This window comes from Phaenicophaeus curvirostris, chromosome 2, assembly GCF_032191515.1.
Source record: "Phaenicophaeus curvirostris isolate KB17595 chromosome 2, BPBGC_Pcur_1.0, whole genome shotgun sequence".
Taxonomy (NCBI): domain Eukaryota; kingdom Metazoa; phylum Chordata; class Aves; order Cuculiformes; family Cuculidae; genus Phaenicophaeus; species Phaenicophaeus curvirostris.
In genome coordinates, this window is record NC_091393.1 from 67,625,601 (window position 1) to 67,648,879 (window position 23,279).

Here is a 23,279-nt window from a genome sequence, read left to right on the forward strand (position 1 = left end):
AATTTCCTCTTGTATTCTGGTATGAAACTGTTTTTCAAACTAACAGCACTGCTGCTGTCCAGATAACACTTTACTGGTTTGATTCATAGTTTGCAATAACAATGTAAGATTTGAAATATGCTTTAAAAAATAGTGGGGTCTTTTTTGGTTGTTTTTTTTTTTTCTTACGTACGCACACCAAAATATTCAAATACTTTTATCTAGTGAAAAATGCAAGGGCAGTTTTATGCTGTGCATTTAAAGTAATTGAATGAAGCTTCCTGAGTCAGACTCAAATTATACTTCAAAGAAAAATTTATTGAGCCAATTGCCTTTTTTGTAGATTTTCTTCTGTCTTGTGTATACATTGAACATCTTGTTGGATAGGATTAAATAAAATGTCAACTGTGCTGGGTAATCTTGTGCTTATCGAACTCTTGATTTGAGACAGGCGTTTCCTGTTTTATAGTTCTTCATCCCTGGATGATATGTGTATCTTGATATCCTTGGAGGTTTTTTACATTGACATGGCTGTCATTGTAAAACAAGAGGTAAATTGTTTTGTGGGTTTTTTTTTTCCTTTTTTGCCCATGTCTTGGTTTAGGAATTAGGAGATATGTTGCTGGAGCCATGGGTCCAACAAACAGGACACTCTCTGTGTCACCATCTGTGGAGAGACCAGATTACAGGAATATAAGTAAGTATTTATAACCGTGGAATTATTTAACTTAGGTTGAAAGAGTCACCTCCAGATGAAATGAATTTCATTCCTGTCTTACAGCTTTTGATGAACTTGTTGAAGCCTATAGGGAACAAGCCAAAGGGCTCCTGGATGGAGGAGTTGATATCTTGCTAGTGGAAACCGTATTTGATACAGCCAACGCCAAGGTGAGACTCCTGGAAAACAAATACTCAGTAATATAAGTATTTGGTGTACTACAGAAGGAAATTAAACATGGTATTTGTAAGAACTATTAGCTACTGCTTACTAAATACATGAAAAGACTCTTCGGTTGACAGCAAACACTTAGAATGTAAGGAGATGATTTTTAATGATAGAACAGCCTTTTTCAGAGTTTTTTCTTAGCCTTTTAGCATGTGCCATCAGTATCTTTCTGACTGTCTGTGCCAGCTGTCCTTCTGTTCCCAGAAGCTCTGTTGTATTGCAAAACATTTCCAAATGCATCTGATGTTTGTATTTTTAAGCATAAGCATATCTGTCCAAAGAATGCTTATGATGCACACTGGAGAAATAGAATCCAGTGGTATCAGATTGATTGCAGGCATGAGAAGGCTTGTGAGACGGTCCTTTTAAAACGTGGGTATTTTGGGAACTCTGATCCTCTGTTGTCAGCTTTAAAAAAGAAAAATCAGGAGTAGAGAATTAGAAGGGTAAAATAAGAGGAATAAGATGTTGATGTATGCCACAATTCATGTGATTTTGACTCCTACTTCATTATCTAATGATTGTTCATTGCAGGTGGTGGTAGTGTTAGGACACTTAAAACTGTTGTGGTTTTACGTGGCAAAATCTGGCTGGGTATGCACACTGTATTTCTTTAGGCTTTTGCCACAAGCTGATTGATGTCTGTAGAGGCTTGGCTTATCCTTTGCAGATTTGACCAGTCATCGTGGAGGTTTGTCAAGGATTCTATAGGCTATACATTGTTCTGGGCTCATGTTCATATGCAACTTTTTTACCCTAAGGAGTCTAGAATTATTTAGGGCTTTCCAAGGGGTCGCTGCAGCCCTCACTGTTAAAATTTTTGGAGGTTAGAATCCTTCATGAACTGCGTATCTAAACAGATTCAAGGGCAGTGAACGTGAACTAAGAATACTACATACAACTGTACATGGGGTGGGGGTTGTGATGCAGACATGAGGGAGAAATACATGCCAATTTGACTTGGCTTTCAGAATATTCTTGGTCTTATTTGGTTAGCCCATGGTTCTTCCTTTCTACTTGTTACCAAAATGCGTTTTGGAACATCTGAAAGATGTTAGGGGCAAGGTTAAAACTAAAACCTCTTGAGTGTAGTCAGTTCTCGCAGGCAATATGAGGTAGCGACTTGCAAAAACAGCGTTAAAAATAATTAAAAAAACCATAAAATCAAGTCTACGAAAACAAAAAATCCCAAGCAATCTGAAGAACTTGATACGTGTATTAATATTTTGCAACGTTCTTCTATAGGCAGCTCTTTTTGCACTCCAGACACTGTTTGAAGAACAGTATACTCCCCGACCCATATTTGTAAGTATATATTATTTAATATATTACATATACTTAAGCTTGTTTTATGAACTACCTGAGATGGCAGTTGATTGGAGCATTTTGAAATGAAGGAAATAACTATCTTGGAATTGTACGTTTTTACATGAAAGGAAAAACCCTTATGCAAAATACTTTATGAAATCAGTCTTGGGTAGTCCAGATTGTCAACCTGAAAACTAAGGATGGACTTAACTTCTTTATATTTTCTTTGTATTTCTTTATATTTTCACGGGAAAAGGTCTGATCATGGGTTTGGGTTTTTTATTCATGCTGGCTATCTTAAGGGTAATAAGAGCCAGTACTTCAAGGATGAAATTAAGCAAATTCTGCTGTGTTTTAAAGTAGAATATGAGTGGCCATTGGAAGTCAGAGAAACTAGTCTAAAACTAGTCTATCAGAAAAAAAGTCTATCTAACTCCATGTTCATTCTCTGCCATGTCTTTTTCTGACAGCAGGCAGTCTTGAATCGTAGGAATTAATATAGAATAAGCTTGTTTTGAAAGTTCTGGTGTATTCTTCCACTTCTCTTCAGTTTGCGGCCCAGGCTTTCTGATCTGCAGTTTCTGTCTGTTCATACACTTCTGCTGAATGTGTTTACTCCTTCTTTGAACCTGTGTTCAAACCTGCATCGGACCGAGGCATCCACAAAACAATCTGTCAGTAACTTTTGCAGCTTATGAATGCACTGGTTGGAAAGTTTGCTTAGTTTTGGACATTCCAGCCCATAACTTCTTTTGTGTTTTGCCATTTGTCTCTTCAGAGTGACAGTGAGCAGCTGTTCTGCATTCCCATTGCTGCACAGTCATGGCATTTATAGTCCTCTGTGACAGCCTTCTTTAGTCGTGTTTTGCCATCCTGAGGAGTCCTTGTCTATTTAGCTGCTCCATACCATTCATTCATTCATTCATTATTCTTGCCACCTTTTTGTTTTCCACTTCCTCAAGTCAGAGGGGAATTAGAATAGCATACAGCAGTCAAAGTGCAGGCTTCAGGGATTTGTATAATAGCCTAGTGATGTTCTCTGCCTTGTCAATTCCTCATGTTTTACTTTACTGCTAGTGAGATTTGAAATTGTGTTCCTAAAACTTTCTTTTCTTACTCAGATTAATTTCTCAAGCAGCAAATACTAGTTTGTAGGTGTCATTGTGTTGAATTTTTCATATGTTCACAACTTTGTACTTTATCTGCAACGGGTTTCCCCTTTTTTATCATTCACCTCAATTAGCATTGAGAGTTCTCTGATATGTAGAGTTGACCTTTTGTCTTCGTTGTCCTGAACAATGCAGTCAGTGTGCTTGGTTGCCTCATTCTCTGCTCACTTTCCAGTTCAGTTATGTTAAGAAGTACAGTCCTTAGAACAGCCCTCTCTAGGATTCCACTGGTCACCTTCTTTGACTGGGTAGTTTGAAGGAAAGTAGTGTCAATATTAAAGAATGTTTTGGATTGAATAACAGCTTTACCTTTGCACAGAGCCTTCTAAACCCATTCCATCTTCTGGAAAAAAAGATTTGTAGGCTTGGGAAGGCTTTCCTGACTCATTCGAACATCTCCTGAACTTTGTAGTTGTGAAAATAATAAATAATATCTTGACTCCAACTAGTATCTCTCTCTGTATATTACTTAAAGGTACAAGCTAAGGCTTCCATCTCCACTTTGAAGTTGTAACAAGATGTTCCTTGTAGCAAAAGCAGTAGCTTGTTTTTGAAGGCCAGCCCTCCCTCTTCTCCACTCTCCAACCACCACCAAACAACCCGTTAGCAGTCCTGAAACCTGAAATAACGCTAAGTGGGAGGTAGGGAGGATGAGGAAGATAAGAGAAGGGCTGTGACTGCTGATAGTTGCCTAAACAGAGTGGTTTCAGAGGCCATTGTCAGAATTGATACTGTGGTAGTAGTGCTATGTTGCTGGTGAATAGTTCATGGTAGTTTTCTCTCTTCTTTTTTTTTTTCTTTTTTTTTTTTTCTTTTTTGCCTTTTTTCTCCCTCTAGAGGAGAAGGAAGAAAGAAAGAAGAGTGGTCAAATGTTTGCTTTTACCCTGGCTGAAATATTTAAGTGTTTATAGGGAGGAAAGGGTGTAATTTTTCTGTTTGGGTTGTGCCTCGTCACTTTAAGTGAAGCACGGCCTCCTCTGCTTTGACTTTTAGCATTTTAGCCATTTAAATCCTTGTTTTTATTGTTAATTCAGTTCTTCTTTCTCTTTGTTCATTTGATATTTAGGTCTCTGGAACCATTGTGGATAAGAGTGGGCGTACCCTCTCAGGCCAGACAGGAGAGGCATTTGTCATTAGTGTTTCCCATAGTAAGCCACTTTGGTAAGGAAATGTGTCTTTCTCTTAGTAAGTTTTCTGTAGATTGTGATTCTTTTCTGTTTTTACCCTTTGCTTGTACCTAAATGGAAGCTATACAAACTGTGATCATATTTAATCAAAAGTGTTGATAACGTGTTCTGCTATCATTCCCTCAGCAGAAATTATATTTCCAAAGAACGCTGAATTTTTAAAACATTGCAGTAGATAATCTGGGATTTGGGGTTTGCAACAGCTGCTGAAATCACACTTAGGTTAAACCATTACAAAAAAAAAATGCTGAAACTATAGTTTGCCATCGCAAACTGTCTCAGATAATGCAAAGAGCTAATTCCTGGTACAGGCAGGGCTTAGATCTCTTTCTTAGAGGGAAGCAGTGCCAGCTCAGAAAGTTTCAGGGTGGCTTGGAAGAGAAAATCATAAGATTTCATTCCAGTGCTCTTTTTACTGAGTTTTTATGAAAATGCATGTATTCCCTGAGTGTTTTTCTCAAGGATGTACATTGCTGTTCTGAGAGTTCCTGATGCCTCCATTTACTTGCATTCTTTTCTGTTCAGGCAGAAAAGTTGAAATAAGTATGAGATTAAGATTTGTGAAAGTTTATAATATAGCATATTTTAGTCATTGTGCAAGGTTTTGCATGTTAATTCAAATACTGTTTGCGATTTCTCTGTTATTAAGAGTTTCTATGCCCTATTCTACCTCCTCCTTGCCTTCTATTCCCTCTCTATCATTTCTACTGTCATGTCAGTTCTTCACACAAAAACTGGATATAGATGTTTTTTTCCTAGAATATTTGAACTTAAAACATTTGATTCACTGTTAGCAGTGCATCCCATGCACATTGTGATGAGGCATTGTTTGTTTCTACAACAAAATTCCAGCTAAAACACGCAGTCTGTCATCTTAGTGATACAAAAGCAGAAGACTGCATTCACAGCTTTCCTGACTGTCCTTGAGGCTCCACTTTCCCGGACCAGACGGTGCTCAGAAGTAACATATGGAGCCTCTTGGAACAGAGTGGTAGTTCACTCCTTCTCTCAGCATCACAGCCTAGTGATCCATATTTGGCATGAGTCTGTCTCAGATAATCTTGCTCATAACTGTCTTGCCTCTGAAGAGGAGAGAAGGTCACTGGAGCAGAAGTCAAGAATTTATTAAACCATATTTCATAAAAGCTATCTTATGGATCTGAACGCTTCGGGCCTGTTTCCCATTTATGTGAAAGACCCTGTAAAGCACTGTGGCAGAAATGTTTTAGTTGTGGGAGCAGATTCAATTTGATGTTGTTTCTGTTGCCAGATTGGTACAGAGTGGCTTTAGGGTTGTGAAAAAGGTGATTAGTAGTAGTATTGTAGGGATCATGTTATATGTCCTCGCATGTTTCCATTTGGGTTTTGTATGTCCTGATTAGGGTGTTGTGTTGTCCTTAAGAATCGGTTAGGTTTGTAAATTGAATGATAAGGACAGTCTTGTTAACCATTTTTAACTTGCTCAAATCTTGAGGAGTGAGCCCCCACTTTGAAATAAATTCCAGAACCTCATTGCTGTAATTTATTGTGTATTCTCTGTGCATGCTGTTTGTATCAAGGGGATCTGTATGAAGAATTTAAATGTATGTAAACACTGAATAGGGAAATGAGGATAAGTTTGTTTGAAAAATCAAACTAATATGCACCCACCCCCACAACCAGCTCCATACGAAGCTTCAAAAAATATCCAAACCCACCCATAGGTATTGGAAGAAGGGAGTTGTGTATATTTTTGGTCTTGGCATGTGACTGTGATATTCAAGGCCACAGTTTTGTATGTTGCTACAAGCCTCTCAGGTCTAAGGGATTTCTCAACTCCAAGTTAATCTGGCTGCAAGCATTTACTGCTACTGTTTGTGCACTTACCAAGCCCTCTGCCTACAGGAGAAAAATCTAAAACTATTTTGTGCTCCTAGTCCTTTATTAATAAAGCAGGGCTTTATTGCTGTTGACCTCTGGGAAACTAAATAAACATATGTATACTTAGCTACCTCTGAGGCAGTTTCTGTGGCTCAATTAGTTGGGAGATGTGAATAATTTCTATTCCTCTTCCAATGGGTTAGCTTGCGTCATCTCTGAGGACATTATTCACAAAATCACAGAACCACCACTAGGCTGGAAAAGACCTCCAGGATCATTGAGTACAACCATTCCTTTCAACCACTACAACATGTCCCTGAGCACCTCATCCACCTGTGCCTTGAACACCTCCAGGGATGGTGACTCAACCACCTCCCTGGGCAGCTTGTTCTAGTGTCTAGTGACCCTTTCTGTGAAAAATTTTTTTCTGATGTCCAGCCTGAACCTCCCCTGACGGAGCTTGAGGCTATTCATTGAATCATAGAATCATAGAATAGTTAGGGTTTGAAGGGACCTTAAAGATCATCTAGTTCCAACCCCCTTGCCATGGGCAGGGACATCCCACTATATCAGGTTACCCCAGGTAACCTTGGTAACCAACATAACAATATATACATAACATTCCCCCTTGTCCTGTCCCCTGTCACTTGGGAGAAGAGGCCAACTCCCTCCTCTCTACAACCTCCTTTCAGGCAGAAGAAAGCTTTTTCACATCTTCCTCTTCCAGCAGCACTGTGAGCACATTTTGAGTTTTGCAGTGCTGATAAGACGGTTTCAAGAAGGGTGCAGAGATCAGGAAATACATATAAAAGACCACTCACATACTTCCTAGAAGAGGAGTTTCCATTTTTAGTATTAGCGTGGGCATTTTGAGTGCAAGTCACATTTATCTGTTATTGAATGAAAGAAAACATGATTGTACCTCATATATTGGTAAAAATTGTTCAAGACTTTCTTATTCATGCAAAAATACTTCTGCCTTTGTTTCTTCCAAGGATGACATAATTTATGTATAGTTTTAAAAGAAAATGATGAGTTGGTGGCTTGAAACAGGTCATGCTTTTTCAACGTTTCTCATACTTGTTCCTTTAGCACAAGGCTCCTTTCCAGTCTGCCGTTCTCATTCCACTTGTTCTCTCTTTCACGTGGAAAATACAGAGCTGTCATGTTGCTGCAGTTGCTGTCAAAATGCTGCCACTTTTTTTCCTGGATTTTGAAATGAAATCTTGATGCAATATTCCCAGTTCAGTTCAGGCCGACTCCCTTCCCCCTTGCACTGTTCTTCCACCTGAGAGTTCTTGTACAGTCTTGGTATATTGATGATGATGATTAAAGAAATTTGAGATAGTGTTGGGTTTGTTGTAGATGATTGCAGAAGTCAGCAGTTGTCAGCACTAACATTTGTCTGTTTTGTGTGTAATGGGTGGTTTTATCTCAAAATAATTTTTGAAAATTTATGTTCCAGTATCGGCTTAAATTGTGCTTTAGGGGCAGTTGAAATGCGACCATTCATTGAAACGATTGGAAAATGTACAACAGCCTACATCATCTGTTATCCCAATGCAGGTGTGTTGGTGCACATGTTCCTATGCTTACAGGCAAATGGAATGTAACTAAACCGTTCCATCTCATGGGCAAAACAGAGTTGAATTAGCTTGAAGAGATGATTGGTTTACTATTAAAAAGAGATTAAGAATATTTTAAACTGCTGAAAGTAATTGTTAGTTCTGTGACAGTGAACTCAGCATGCTATCTTGCATAATTAATAATCTATTGAGTAGTGATTGCAATAGTGATGAGGCTTTTTAGTCCTCATACACATATTGCTACTTTAAATGTGTCTTCTGTGGAATTTGATTTTGTTCTTGTGGGTTTTAAACAAATTGTAATACTAGAAAAATTATGTTTCAAGGTCTTCCTAATACTTTTGGTGGTTATGATGAAACTCCTGAAGTGACTGCCAAGCATATAAAGGTACGAAATATTTCTCATGAGTGTGTCATATCTAACACACTAGTAGACAAGAATTCTATGCTTGTAATTTATGCTACTTGTTACAGTATCATGGTTTTATTTTTATCTCAGATGCTTTATATGTCATTTGGTTTGTTTATCGACATTTGCTGAATGGTAGTCATTTGAGATACCAGATTAGGAAAAACTACTTCAAAACTATGAAAACCTTAATTACTTTCATGTCATACGCTAAGTAGCTTTCTTGCAGCTTGGTCTGTGGATGTCACTCATTTGCACTCCTGTTCTTACTTCTACATTTGGGAATTCTTCAAAATGCTGGGTGTTTTTTATGAACCTGGCAGAATTTTACTAGTTGTGTGTATAGGAACCACTGATGCTGGTGGTGTTTCAGTGCAGGGTGTCCTTCCATGTGCCACTTGATTTGTGCCAAACAGAGCTGTGTGGCTTGTAGCTGCAGTCTGTCAGTGGGAACACAGTATCTGCTGTGTGTTATTTCCCTTTTATAATACAATATGACTAGTCTTTGATACTCATTTGAGTGTTTATCTGGGACTTCGGTATGAAATAGGCCAGTTTCAAATGTAGTTTCCTAAAATTAGGTGTTGAAATTGCTAATTAATCTTGGGAATTCACGTCTCAAAACAAGTCCTAAAAAGAAGAAATAGTACTGATTGTTTTTTAATTTAATCATTTTCTTGTGATCTTCCTGAACTGCTTAACATTAAGTATATACATAAAAGATGCCTTTATTAACTTGAAACAAAATTCTCCTTTCCTCCCTTTTACAGAGTTTTGCTTTGGATGGTTTGGTCAACATAGTTGGAGGTTGCTGTGGTACTACACCTGCACATATCAGGTATCTCATGAGCTACAACTTTAGATGCACTGGGAGGTAAATTAAGTGCTGCTGCTTCTTCATGAACACCAATAGCAGCAATATGTGGAGTAGGAATAACTTGGCTTTCCAGACGAAACCAGGTTGTGTGGGAGTGTTGATCTGCTTGAGGGACGGAAGATACTACAGCAGGATCTGGACAGGCTGGACATGTGGTAGTGTTAGGTTAGCAGTTGAACTCGGTGATCTTAAAAGTCTTTTTCAACCTAAACAGTTCTATGATCCTATGACTTTCATAGCTGTGTATCATGAAGAACAAGTACAGGCATGGTTCAAAGAAGGTTTATACATCTGCTTGTTCTGTCATCTAAAACTGTTTTGGAATTACTCCTTACTTACTCTTTACTGTTTGATAGAATAGACTTCCCATCTCTGCTTCCTCACACCATACATTCTTTCTCTTTCTGACCCTCTTAACCACAAAGTGAAACCAGGATTCCTTTCATAATAGAAGGGAGGAAGGTGTGTAGGTATGTGTGGGGAAATGTATGATGAGGAGATCTGGGAATGCTGTACAGCTGGTGCTAGCCCTGGCTAGTCAAAAGGAGCATTTGATATCTTTCTTGATGGAAGTGGGTCAGTGGGTAAACCTCCCTTTTTCATTTGGGCTTCAAAGAGAAGGAGCCCTTGTGATTAATTTTTATCCTGATATAAACTGCAAAGAGGTCATGTGAACACACAGAGAGCACTGTGTGTCACTTTTGACTGGAGTAAAGAGAAAGCGAACATGAACACCATGAGTCATTCTGGCATCTGAGAAGCCTGGCTCAGCACAGAACAATGTTTGTCCTTTGTTTTTTCTTGCTGCGCTCATCAGGAATTGCTCAGCTCAGCAAATCGTGAATACAGTAGAGGCAGTGTAGTTGAGGACTGGTTCTAATATCCATCAAGTATCCCATTGGCATAGTATCTCACATTCTGTGTTTGATATACTTCAGCTTTGTACATTCCTTGCAATAGATGTGATAAGATCTTCTGGGAGTATGTTTTTGCCTTTGGCCACACAAAGTGAAACTAGCTAATTAGTCCTGTCTGCTACAGGGAGATGAGGGTATATGTCTAATATATTCTGTTTGAGTCTTATTTGACGTGGTTTAATTTTAGTCAAAAACATTACTCTCTACTTTCCTCTTTCTCTAACCCAGGAAGATTGCTGAAGCTGTGAAATTCTGTAAGCCTCGCACTCCATCTTCTCTCTCCCAAGGATATATGCTGCTGTCAGGTAAAACCGATTGTAACACTTTGAGCTTTAACTCGTGCAACCTTCCTTTATAAATTTATTTGCTGTTTTCTGCTGATCAGAATGGCACTGAGTTTCTGATTCTACCTGAATCCAGCAAGCTTATGGATGTGTAACCAGATCTAAATCTTACTCCTTTGGCCGAAGGATTACTGGAACATTTTATTACAATCTTGTTTAATGTAACCAAGCCAGCATAATTTACTCTGCAAGTCTCAGACACTTTGAAATGGTGAGTGAATATCTGTATCCTCACTTTGCAGCAGGAGAGGGTAAAGCACAGAGAGATCAGGTAATTTCACTGCAGTTGATGGCGGAGTTGGGACAAGATCCTTGTTCACTTTCTGTGAGGCAGCTGCCCTGTGTTGCCTCAGATGTTGATCCAGTGGTACTGGGACAGTGTTCCAGCAATACATCCAGGTCTAGACTGTCTTGTTTTAGCAAAATCTAGATCCATATGTTCTTAGCCAGGCCTTCTTTTAAGCTTTTGAGACATGTAAAACAGTGCCTTTTTTCTGAGTGGTATTGTAATCTCAAGATCAAATCAGTTTAGCATAAATTAAGCAAATCGTGATTGGTCTGCTGTTTGATATGTTAGCTTATTCTGTTCTGCTGCAATGTTTGTTTACCTTTGAGTTGTCTGCTGCCCAAGGGTCCCCACTTGGCTTGTTTCTCTGATCTTGGGTACCTGCTTAAGAGCTGAACTTGCTTGTTGGTCAATTCACTGGGCTCCTTCTCTGATGGTGTTAGAGTCATGAGGTAACAGAGAGAGAAGATGTTTATGTGCATACACATAGATGCCCAAAGAATTGTAGATTCATGTCATTTTAAATTGAACAAATTGGCTGTTGTTTTCTGTGGGCTGGGCAAATTGCTGACTGTCATTGAGGAAGGATAGAAACCTTTGGCATATGTGTTGGAAGTTGTTTCATTGCATTTCTTTGCTAGTTACTCATTAGATTTTTGCACATCCTGATGTACTGAGAAATCACTGCTCTTAAAGAGAGAGATACCTCTGTTTCACAGTTTAGAAAAGGGCTTTTGTTTTCTTACAGTTTATTTTTCTGCTTTTACAACTATGTTCAAAAATATGTTTTTAAGGTCTGGAACCATTCAGGATTGGGCCGTACACCAACTTCGTAAATATTGGAGAACGCTGCAATGTTGCAGGATCACGGAAGTTTGCTAAACTCATCATGGCAGGCAACTATGAAGTATATATTTTAACAGTAATCTTTTTATAGCTAATGCTTTGATTTTTCATTGCTCCGTTGCATTGTTTGTTAGTTGTTTGGTTTGCTCACTCAAAGCACTGTTCTGCACCACTTACAAGAGTAAAGCAATGAGGAGAATTTCTCACTGTCCTTTGTTTCTGTGCTCACCAGCTCCTAATAAATTTAAGAGAAGGGTTTTACAAGGACTTTTTTTTGACAAGTGTTACAGGAAACATGACTTTCTGTTTTGAATTAAGTTACACAGCTGATGATGGTTTAGAAAATGTCCTGTTCTGTGCTGTATCTAGGAGTGGATTTACAGAGAAGGGAGGAAGAAAGGGGAGGGAGTGTAATCCCTCCTTTGGACGTGTGAGGTACATCTGACTTGAGATAGATTTTGCCACTATGCAGCCCACTCTTTCTTCCTTACTTCTCCAGTCCTCATCAGCATTACTGTTGCTTCTAATCTTTATGTACTTTAATTACTGGCTTCAGCATGCTGCATGAGAGTTGGTACAGAAAAAGTTGCTTAGAAGGTAATTGCTTTGTTGAAACAGCTGCAGGGCAAAAATGAAAAGACTGGAGGGCCAATTCTTTAGTGATGTAAATTGTTACTGTAACATTCAAACAAATAGTAAAATGACATTTCTTGAGAGCTGAGTCTCTGTCCCAGAGTGTACTTTGCCCTTCTAGTTGATGCAGTCAAAATAAAAGCTGTAGTTTGTTTTTTAGGAAGTCTGACTCCTGAGCTAAGAATTCATGAAGCAAGTTAAACCTGTTAGGGAAAGAGAGCTTTAATCACAGATTGTTAGGGATTGTGAGCAGCCAAAACTGTTTTCTTTTTTGTCTCCTCAGTCTGCAGAGTGACAAAAAAAAAAGAGAAAGCAAACAGACGTGGGTGTTCAGATAATTATGTAGGCTGGAAAGAAAACTTTAATATTTCCTTCTTAGTACTTGGTTATTCTGCAGCTGGAAAAAAATGCTGAGCAACCTCTGAAAATTAAGTATTCTGTGTTATAAAACAACAGAGCTTCTGATGCAAGACTTTTATTTTATACAATTGCAGAGACTATTTCCCTGTAATCTTGTGCAGTCAGAAGTCCTTTTTATGATGCAAATCTTAAACTGTTCAGTTAAGCATAGGGCCAGTGGTCTAAAATCAACAGCACTACCAGCATATTAGGTCTCTCGTGTCATGTTTTTGTGAACAAATTAGTTGCTAGTTGTGCCACGATGATGACTTTTGTATGTTGTTGTACATCACAGACCATTTCCTTATTCTTTTATGCAATGTTTTATAAATTTTTGGCAGTGTGCTCATTTTGGAGAAGGGAAATGTTATCCTGAGAATGTTGTACTGACTGTTGTTTTGTGTTTTGATTTTCTTCTTTAGGAAGCCCTGAGTGTAGCCAAGTTGCAAGTTGAGATGGGGGCTCAGGTTCTTGATATCAATATGGATGATGGGATGCTGGATGGTCCTGCTGCAATGACCAGATTTTGTAATTTGATTTCTTCAGAACCTGACATTGCAAAGGTTGTAATTTAAGTCATTCCAAAGAACATTTTCTTGAGTTGGAAATTGCCTTTCAGAAAAATTTTGTATTGATTTATTTAGTAACCTGTTTAGATGCTTAAAAACAGATGTAGGTGTCCCCCAAGAGGAGAAGGTACTGTAATAGGGAAGGCCTTTGGGGGAAACAGAAGTTTTAACATTCTTTGTCTGATTTCAGCTAAATATATGCCAGTCCTTTTCATTGGTTAGGAAGTCCGAATGCAGGTTCTTTTTGCAGCAGTTATAAGCCGTAATCTGTAGCAGTATGTAAGAATATTGCTTTCCACAAAACTTAAAATTTCTGTGGATATAGGGTGTTTTTAAAAGATACTTCTGCAAAATGCATTCTCTGAAAATTAGTCTCTAATTCAGAAACTCAAGGCAATACAGAGTGAAGTAGAGGTCTCTATGATATATGATGGAGTTGCCATAGAACTCTTGAGTAAAATTTGCTCTTGAGATTTGCGTTTAAAGCAAAGCGAATCTACAAATACCACCTGCAAACTTTATATTCATTAATGCTGGTTAACATTGTGTGTGTATTTATGTCCAGATGGGCAAACAGCATGTAGAACTTGAATTCACAACTTTTACATATTTCCTTGGCTTACTTCTCTGTTATTTACAGGTGCCGTTATGCATTGACTCCTCAAACTTTTCAGTGATTGAAGCAGGTTTGAAATGTTGCCAAGGGAAATGCATTGTAAACAGCATCAGTTTGAAAGAAGGTGAGGAAGACTTTTTGCAAAAAGCAAGGAAAATTAAGTTGTATGGAGCAGCTGTGGTTGTCATGGCTTTTGATGAAATGGGGCAGGTGAGTGTTGCTTTAAAAGAGAATTATGTTTCTTATGGAGTGCAAGACTTTCTTACTCTTGTGTAAGACAAAGTCATTTAGTTTCATTGACAGGTGGTTCAAAGAGTCCTATATAGCTTTAGCAGTAGTTTTGACCCTGATATGTGTTTCTCATGCTGCTCACGTGTTTGGAGAATCTGAGTACTGCTCCAAGTGTAACGCTGCTAGCACAAAAGCATGTCTTGTGCTGTTCAGCCATGCTGAACTCTTCCTTTCTTTATAGAACATGTTTTTTATTGTTCAGAAACTGAGGTTTGCTTGAGAGTGGAATCTTTATGAATTAATTTAGTTATGCCAAACCCACATATTGAACTTTGTATAGGATGATAAAACATTGGGGAACAAAATTGTCTTTAATTAGTTGAGTGAAAACTCTAGGTACAGGTGTGGTGATATTATTAGTACAAAGTTCTTTCACATAATCCTTTTTTAATGTTTGTGATGTTCACATTCTCAGTCTTGAGTAGCTGGAACCCTAAATGATTTCACATGTATGTGTGTTATATTTTGTGTTGTCTGCAAGCTTCATGTCAGAATTCTTTTTATCCACTAGGCGACAGAAACAGAAACCAAGATTGCAATCTGTTCCAGAGCTTATCATCTCCTTGTGGAAAAAGTGCACTTCAATCCAAATGATATAATATTTGACCCAAATATTTTGACCATAGGAACTGGAATGGAAGAACATAACCTGTATGCCATTAATTTTATCAATGCTACTAAAACCATAAAGGTGAGTTTTAATCTTGTTTTAACTTGTAGTATTTTGCTGAGATAACCTAAAAACCTGAAGTTTAGCTGCTCAGCTACAGCCTCCTCCTAGAGATGTGCAAGCAGGCAGCTTGGCTGCTCCTGTCTCTAGAGGAGTGGGGAGTGGATGAACCATGAGTAGGTCTGCATTGGGAAAATCTGGAATACTGCTATAGGAGGACTGATATGTTTAGGATAGCACCCATGACTATGGAAACCGTGGTAGTTGCTTACTCATAATTAGGCTGGATCTTTCTTTTCACTTGTCACTTCTTCTACAGAGAAATGAATTGCTTTTTATGAATTTGAGTAACTAGGAGGATGTGGAACAGTGAGAGAGGATGGGTACATAGCCAATGCACCACAGCTCAGGGGCCAGCTGTTTTATGGACAGAATGCTTTGCTTGGGTTCCAATTTTTAGGAAAGCAGTTTTCTAAAAATATATGTGCAATTCCTATAGGAAACACTGCCGGGAGCCAGGATAAGTGGAGGTCTTTCCAATCTGTCTTTTTCCTTTCGAGGAATGGATGCCATTCGAGAAGCAATGCATGGGGTGTTCCTTTACCATGCAATTAAGGTATGATATTCTTTTGGCTTCCATATGCTTGCACTTGGTAGATTTGCAGTGCTATGTCTGACAGTCCTGGCTGGGGGATTCTTTTTTTTTTGCAGCATGGCATGGACATGGGAATTGTGAATGCTGGGAATCTGCCAGTGTATGATGATATCCACAAGGAATTGCTAGAGCTGTGTGAGAATCTAATCTGGAATAAAGATCCTGATGCAACAGAGAAACTTTTACATTATGCTCAGGTAACTTCCCATTTCAAGCCTTGAATAGTAGTTAGCATAGCACTTGGGCTTTAAAGCCTCTCTGCTGATGATACGTAGAACAGCCTATAAAGTGCACATGTCAATCTAAAAGTGGATGTTAGAAGCTACTAATGATAATACAAATGGTCCAGTTATTAATATACAATAAAATGGGAACTCTGATAGATTGAGCCTCTCCAATTTCATAGTTGCCTTGAAAGGTCCTGCACCAGAGTTCTTCATAGCTTCAGGAGACTAAGCTGCCTATGCATTCTTTTTTAAATAAAACAAACCCAAACCCAGTAAAAAGTAAAAAATCCCATCAAACCCCCACCCAAACAAAAAAAAAACCTGCACAGACAATGAAAAAACTCAAACAAAAGCCAGAAAAAGCCAACATACAACCAAAGCAGATCTGGGTGCTGGAGCTTAGTTGGTAAGTGTATTGTTGGAGACAGAGTAAACCTGTCTGTCTGGTGGAAATGGTTTGCTTGGAATACATACAAAAAGTGAAGTAGTAACTTGCAGTTCCTGGCTGTGCCATACATTTCCAGTTCGTGTAACTCATGTCAAGAGTGAAGATCAGCTGTTGACTGGTTTTGGGATACTGTAATGGTGGTGTCATAAAGGACAAAGATTGCACACATGAAGATTTCTGGATTATCAGCCATAAGATGACTGAATAGAACATACAGCAAAAATATCTCTGGGTTAGGTGACTCTTAGATTTAAGCACACAGGGCTTGCATGTAGGTTTTGTAGCTCCTGGAGGTACTATTTCTGTGCACAGCTTCATTTTCTTTGTAGTTTATCTGTGGTAGAGCATGCTTTTTAGGATCAATGGCAACGTGTTGAAAACCAGTAGAGAAAGACTCTGTCTATCCTTTGCACTTAGGCTGTTTAAATGGTGCTCTTAGTGTCTAAGCAATTTACTTGGGAGTGGTCTTATCTGTACAAGCAGAATTCTAACATTACAGTATTTAGGATTGAATAAAGAGGAAGAAAAAAAGAAAGAGGATTTAGAAATGGATCGCTTAAGCGCTGTTTCTGCAGAAGGCAGAGTGTGAATTTAAATGGAGCATGAAAAGTAGAAATGGAAGTGGATGGTGACTCCTAGGTCTAGAAATTGGGCAAGCCATGGTTGGAATCCTTGCTCTTCTTCATGGTGGTAGTTTTATTGTGGGAGTAAACCAACTCCCGGTTGCCAAGAAGGGAGACACTCTTGGTTCAAAACATCTTTAAAAGCTCTATTACATTTTAACATAAAATGTTACAACTTTAAGGTTTTAACTGGAGGTAAGCATCCTGATTTGGGTTTCATCTTCACTCTGGACAAACGTGGGAGTCCAAGCAGGTAGTTGCTTACAGTCAGTGAGACAGAATATTACATGTAGTTTTGGAGATTGGGATGTATTTAAAAATACCTATTCAGACCTTCTTCTGGTATAGTGGATGTCTCTAAGTTCTTTTGTCTAAAGGTTTGGTTTCTTTTAACGCAAAAGGGTATCATTAGTCAGTAAGTATGTTCTTTTTATTTCCAATTGCTGTAGTTTATTCTGCACAAAGAACATAGAATGTGCAGTCCCATTTCAAGTATCGCACCTCTGATAGAGCACCAGTGAAGTTTCCTCCTAGTTACTTCAGGTAAAAGTAACATACCTTGTCAGTTTTTTGAATGCTAGACCTGTGTGGAGAAATGAAAAGCCTAATCCTTGCAGATTTAGGAGATCAGTCTTCATTTGAAGTTTGAGATGAAAAAAAAAAAATCCATGAAGTGTATAGCTGTTGCTGTTCCTAAATTCCCATTACGGCAATGGGAATTGTACTTCTAAAGACAGTTTTTTTCATCCTCAGTATGCAGTACAATCATCCTGTTTATAAAGATCTGCATGTAGTGCTTGCCTCTGTGGTTTCTGCATGCCCACCCTGCAGCTTCATGGGTTATTTTTACATTGGAATGCTTCCCTTGCTAAAATGTGTGTCCAGAGGTTGAGGAACCCTTGGTACCTTTTCAATGAATCACAGAACGGCTGAGCTGGGAAGGGACTTCTGGCAATCATCTAGTACAACTTCCCTGCTCAGAGCAGGGTCAGCAAGAGCAGTTTGCTCAGGTCCATGTTCCGTTGGGTTTTTAGTACAACTAAGGACAGAGAATCTGCAACCTCTCTGGGCAACATTTACTGCTTTCTTGCATTCCCTTGGTACAAACTAGGCCTGTGAGTGGAATAAGATTTATCAGCGAGAAGCTGTGAAGTTAGCTAACGTTTGTATAAACAAGAATAAAAACTTGTTCTGGTTTCGAAGTGAAATCTTGTTTTCATGACTTTTCTTACGAGTGAGATCTTGTTTCCATGACTTTTCCCAGGGTTCTATCTTTTAAAATTTGCTGAGGAGCACTCAAAATTATAGGGGGTTCATAAGGACTGAAAGATGTCAGATTATGTGGAATAACCAAGAGAGAAAAAGATATGACTTGCCTGAAGTTAAGTGGTTAAAGTAATGGATAGCATGCTCTTCCATGAACCTTCCTGAGGTGGGTGCTTATGAGCTTTCTTGCATTGTGAAGCACTTTTCGCCTTTGCTTTCACAGCAAAGGGGAGTGTGAGGCAAAGAGAGTACATGAGGATGTGGAACGGTCTATGTGCGTGACAAAGAGTAGTTCTTTAGGCTGCCTGATGGGAAACACATCTGTGATATGAAGTAACAACATAAACTATTCCAGCAGAAGCTGAATTAGTGCCAAATTAATTAGAATTATAAAACGAAGTATAGTGTGTGGGCCAGAAGTCAATTTAAATTGTGTTACCAGAAGTAAAAGACTTAGGATTAGTCATTCATTTTTTTTAAGAGCACGAAAACTATTACACTGTTTCTTCTTCCCCCCCCCGTTTTTTAAAAAACGTTTGCTTGTATTGTTTTGTTTGCATCTTCATTGAGGTTTATATCCTTCAGGATATATCTCCCAAGTGCCTGTAGTGTATAACAGGTGTTTGTGATATGATTTCACAGACTAGTAAGGTTTGGAGGGGACCTCTGGAGATCATCCAGTCCAACCCCCTTGCTAAAGCAAGTTTGCCTAGAGTTGGTTGCACTGGACTGGGAAGGGACTGTTTACAAAACCTTGTGGTGGTAGGGACAATGGGTATAAAATTGAGAGGGGCAGATTTAGACTAGATGTAAGGAAGAATTTCTTCACCATGAGAGTGTTGAGGCAGCAGAACAGGTTGCCCAGGGAAGTCGTGGCTGCCCCATCCCTAGAGCTGTTCAAGGCCAGTTTGGATGGGGCCTTTGGCAGTCTGATCTAGTGGGAGGTGTTCGTGCCCATGGCAGGGGGATTGGAACTATATGATCTTTAAGGTCCCTTCCAACCCAGACTATTCTATGACTCTATGACTGTGTCCACGTGGTTTTGAATATCTCTAGGGAAGGAGACTCCACAACCTCTCCTGGCAGCCTGTTTTGGCGCTCTGTCACTCTCACGGTAAAGAAGTTTTCCCTCACGTTGAGGTGGAACTTCCTGTGTGCCCATTGCCCCTTTTCCTGTTGCTGGGCTCTTCTGAAAAGAGTCTGGCCTTATCCTCCTGACACACCCACCGTTTAGATATTAATAAGCACTGGTAAGATTCCCCCCCAGTCTCCTCTTATCCAGGCTGAACAAACCAATATCTCTCAGACTTTCCTCATAACAGAGATGCTCCAGTACTTTCAGAATCTTTGTGGTCCTCCACAGGACTCTACCCTGTAGTTTCTTGTCTTTCTTGAGCTGGGGAGCCTGGGGCAGAATAGATGGGGGTGATAACTCAGTGCACCCCAGGAGACCTTGGTCCTTCTGACCAGAAGGTTGGCCTTCTTCGCCATGAGGGTACATTGCTGGCTCATGGTTAACTTATTTTCCACTGTGACTCCCAGGTCTTTCTCCACAGAGGTGCTTTCCAGCATGTCAACCCCTAACCTTTACTGGTGCATGGGGTTATTCATCCCTAGGTGTACTGCTCTGCACTTGCCTTTGTTAAATTTTATTAGGTTTCTCTCCACCCTCCACTCTTGCCTGTCCACGTCTCACTGAATGACAGCACAGCCTTCTGGTGTATCAGCCATTCTTCCCAGTTTTGAATCATCAGTAAACTTGCTGAGGGTACACTCTGTTCCTTCATCCAGGTCATTGATGAATATGTTGAACAAGACTGGACCAGTACTTGATCCCTGGGGAACACTACTAGCTACAGGCCTCAAACTAGACTTTACGCTGCTGATCACAACCCTCTGAGCTCTGCCAGCCAGCCAGTTCTCAATCCAGCTCATTGTCCACTCATCTAACTAACACTTCCTAAGCTTACCTATGAGAATGTTAAGGGAGACAGTTTCAAAAGCCTTGCTGAAGTTGAGGTAGACAAGCTCCACCTCTCTCCCCTCAACTACCCAGCCAGTCATGCCATCGTAGAAACCTATCAGATTGACCAAGTATTTGCATGTATATAAAAAAACTTTTAAATAATCTAAAATTATTTTATGGGTCAGTGCTTGAACTTATCCTCACTTTTCTGAAAGTAAAGTTTGTAGTTGTACTTAGTATGCCTACAAGCTCCTACGACTGTCTTTCTTTTTCAGAATCATGCTCAAGGAGGAAAAAAAGTTGTACAGACTGATGAATGGCGGAAAAGCTCTGTGGAGGAAAGGCTGGAATATGCTCTCATAAAGGTGAATCTGTGCAGAAAATTGTCCTACCTATCAGCTCTGAGACATGATATCAGCTTAGAATTCAAGGAATACTTTTGGCTTCAAAAATTCTTCAACTGCCATTGTTTTAAAAGCTAATAATGAGTAATATAGTTAATTAATATGTTTAACTTTTAATAACAGAAAATTGTGGTGACTTGTCTTTACATTTCACAGGCTAAAGGCTTATTCTCTTTCTATTTCATTCTGCTAGTGTTGGTAGAAACATGTTGCTTTTGCTTTCAAGGGTTTTCTTTGGTCCTTTAACAGTACTGCACTCAATGGCACTTATGTTGAGGAAGCAGTCTTTCAATGTTTGGTTTTTCTTATGACATGGTTAAGAAAAACAAACAAACCTATTAGTACTGGGACTCTTCCTTTGAATAACTATATACCCAAGAATTACAGTGTTTTATTTCCTAAGAAAGCCTGTTTTAAATACACATTTGAGCTTAAAGACTAGCAGTATCTTAATGTCAGTTTTTGTACTTTCTTCGTGATTTTTGGTGGAAAGAAGGCAACTAAATAAAAGCTGTATTTGTTGCAATATAAAAGGTTTCCATTTTTTTTCCCAGGGCATTGAGAAGTACGTCATTGCAGATACAGAAGAAGCAAGATTAAATCAGGAAAAATATCCTAGACCCCTAAATGTAATTGAAGGACCTTTGATGAATGGCATGAAAATAGTTGGTGATCTTTTTGGTGCTGGAAAGATGTTTCTGCCTCAGGTAAAGAGAAAATGATTTCATGTATTTTCTCGTTTTGCAAAAACTAGCATTGTAAAATGTAGACAAAGCATTCTATGCTGGCTGGTTTTTTTTCGGATATAGTGAATGAATTGTTAAACTTCAGTTGCTGCTGAAAAGCAGCCCTGTTTCTTCTTTACTTTATAACTTGACTTTATGTAGTTTTAAATGTTTGTTTCCTTTCTTCATAAGTGTTTTTGCATTATTTGAAACACAGTTTTAAGTCTGGGCTTACAGAAGACCAAGAGGGAAAAAAAGAGTCAAGTAAAATTTGCTGTGTTTAGCACCTTCAAGTCTGGGCCTTTTTGTAGCTTTCAGTTCTGTTGTGAGTAGTCCATCCAAGAGGTTGCACTGTGAAAGCAAGTGTCATGTGCAGCCCCTTAGTTGAGCGGGGCCAGCAGCTTGCTACTACAGAATGCTCTGCAAAGCTGAAATCTTATTTTGCAAATTAAGTTGGTTTTGGTTTGTTTGGTTTTGTGTTTGGTTTTTTTGGGGTTTTTTTGGGTTTTTTTGGGTTTTTTTGGTTTTTTTTTTTATTGCATGAATGTGTATAAAAGAAAGCTGTGAGAAAAGTGAGGCTATTCCTATACCTTATCTTTATTTTCTGCCACCCCCCAACCCATTTATCTATGCAGGTTATAAAGTCTGCTCGAGTTATGAAGAAAGCCGTTGGACACCTTATTCCCTATATGGAAAAAGAAAGAGAGGAAAGGAGAGCTGAACAAGGCAGTGTAGAGGAAGAGGTATGACACAACCCTTTGTGCTGTAACTCTTTCATAGCATATAATGAAAAAAACTGGAAATATTTTTTGCTGATGATATTTATTCAGCTTTCATGCTGGAGAATTGATGCAGTTGTATGGAAACTGACAATCTTGGCATAATTTGAAGTGGGTCTGAAATTCACAACTGTAGATTTTGCGGAATTCTGCCTGATGTGTGCATAAGCTATTGTCACACGTTTCCTGAAGGTGCTATAAACCTTTGTAGGCCCTTTATACCTTTATGTATGTAATTCTAGTGTTATTAATTTATGACACTTCTAGCATTATGGGAAATTTTTGCTATTTGCTCCTACTACTTCTGCCCTTGATGAACCACCAAAATCCCTTTTGCATATTCAAAGCCTGTTACCACGCTTCTCTCTATTCAACTCTTCCCTTCCCCCTACCGCTGGTCATTCTCCCAGCTGAACAAACCAAGTTCTTCTATCCTTTTTCTTCACACGGATCGTGACTTCAAGACTTCTTGTTATGATAGAGTAGTATACTCATTGCATGTGTAGCCATGACTAAGTTGCCGGGGACAAGTGTTATGAAAACAGAATCTGAATATAGTTGTCTTTTTGTCGGTGTGTTTTTCCTCCAGTTTCAAAAGACTCTTTTTATATAATGTAAAAAATATTTATAATTGAAAATATCCAGTGATTTTCAGATTCTCATGGGCCTTTCCTTTATAGCATTTTCTGTTTCACAGCTGACAGTTAGTAATGCATGAGAATAATTTTATCAACTACATGTGCCTATCTATGCTTGAAGTATTTCTTCCAAATTTGGTTAATGGAATATGTGATAGCAGCATTGGCAAATGAAGAAATAGGATGTCCCTTGTTTCTCCGTACTGACAAGATTCTGTTCAGTAGAAAAGAGAGTTCGGATAGGTTGGTCAAATATCCTTTTAAATACTCATGTCTGCTTTTTCCTCTTTTATTTATACTGTGATACATGCTTCCAGTTTTGATTGTTAAATATTCTTCTTCTTCTCTTGTTTTTTCTAACTATCAAAGTTAATTTGATGTACATTTACTTTTCTGTAGTCCTATGAATCTTACCTTGGCTTCATGAGTTCTCCAAGACAATAGCTATTATCAGAATTTAGTGTTTAACACACACACAAAGGGTAGAACAATTTCTCCAAACTGTGATATTTGTATAGTTCCTTTGGTTTCCCTTCTGTGGGTTTTTCAATGATTCCTAATTCTTCCCTTGATATCTTCTTAACGTCTGTCTTGCCGTTTGCTGCGAGTCTGTTGTGTGATTGCCCAGCGTAAATGTAATGAATACAGCAAATATT

The 23,279-nt window shown here is 38.8% G+C and overlaps 1 protein-coding gene across 2 annotated transcripts in view; it reads left to right on the plus strand.

Moving 5' to 3' along the window:
- MTR (5-methyltetrahydrofolate-homocysteine methyltransferase) overlaps nt 1-23,279 on the plus strand; it is a 52,682-nt gene that overhangs the window by 10,796 nt on the left and 18,607 nt on the right. For both annotated transcript variants that reach the window (XM_069852343.1, XM_069852344.1), the window contains exons 5-21: nt 584-676; nt 761-867; nt 2,171-2,230; nt 4,469-4,563; nt 7,915-8,015; nt 8,362-8,423; nt 9,215-9,282; nt 10,467-10,543; nt 11,663-11,775; nt 13,169-13,309; nt 13,956-14,141; nt 14,734-14,913; nt 15,392-15,508; nt 15,604-15,744; nt 20,353-20,442; nt 21,036-21,188; nt 21,842-21,949. In XM_069852343.1, coding sequence (XP_069708444.1) covers nt 584-676; nt 761-867; nt 2,171-2,230; nt 4,469-4,563; nt 7,915-8,015; nt 8,362-8,423; nt 9,215-9,282; nt 10,467-10,543; nt 11,663-11,775; nt 13,169-13,309; nt 13,956-14,141; nt 14,734-14,913; nt 15,392-15,508; nt 15,604-15,744; nt 20,353-20,442; nt 21,036-21,188; nt 21,842-21,949 — 1,892 coding nt within the window. The remainder of the gene's footprint in view (nt 1-583; nt 677-760; nt 868-2,170; nt 2,231-4,468; nt 4,564-7,914; nt 8,016-8,361; nt 8,424-9,214; nt 9,283-10,466; nt 10,544-11,662; nt 11,776-13,168; nt 13,310-13,955; nt 14,142-14,733; nt 14,914-15,391; nt 15,509-15,603; nt 15,745-20,352; nt 20,443-21,035; nt 21,189-21,841; nt 21,950-23,279) is intronic.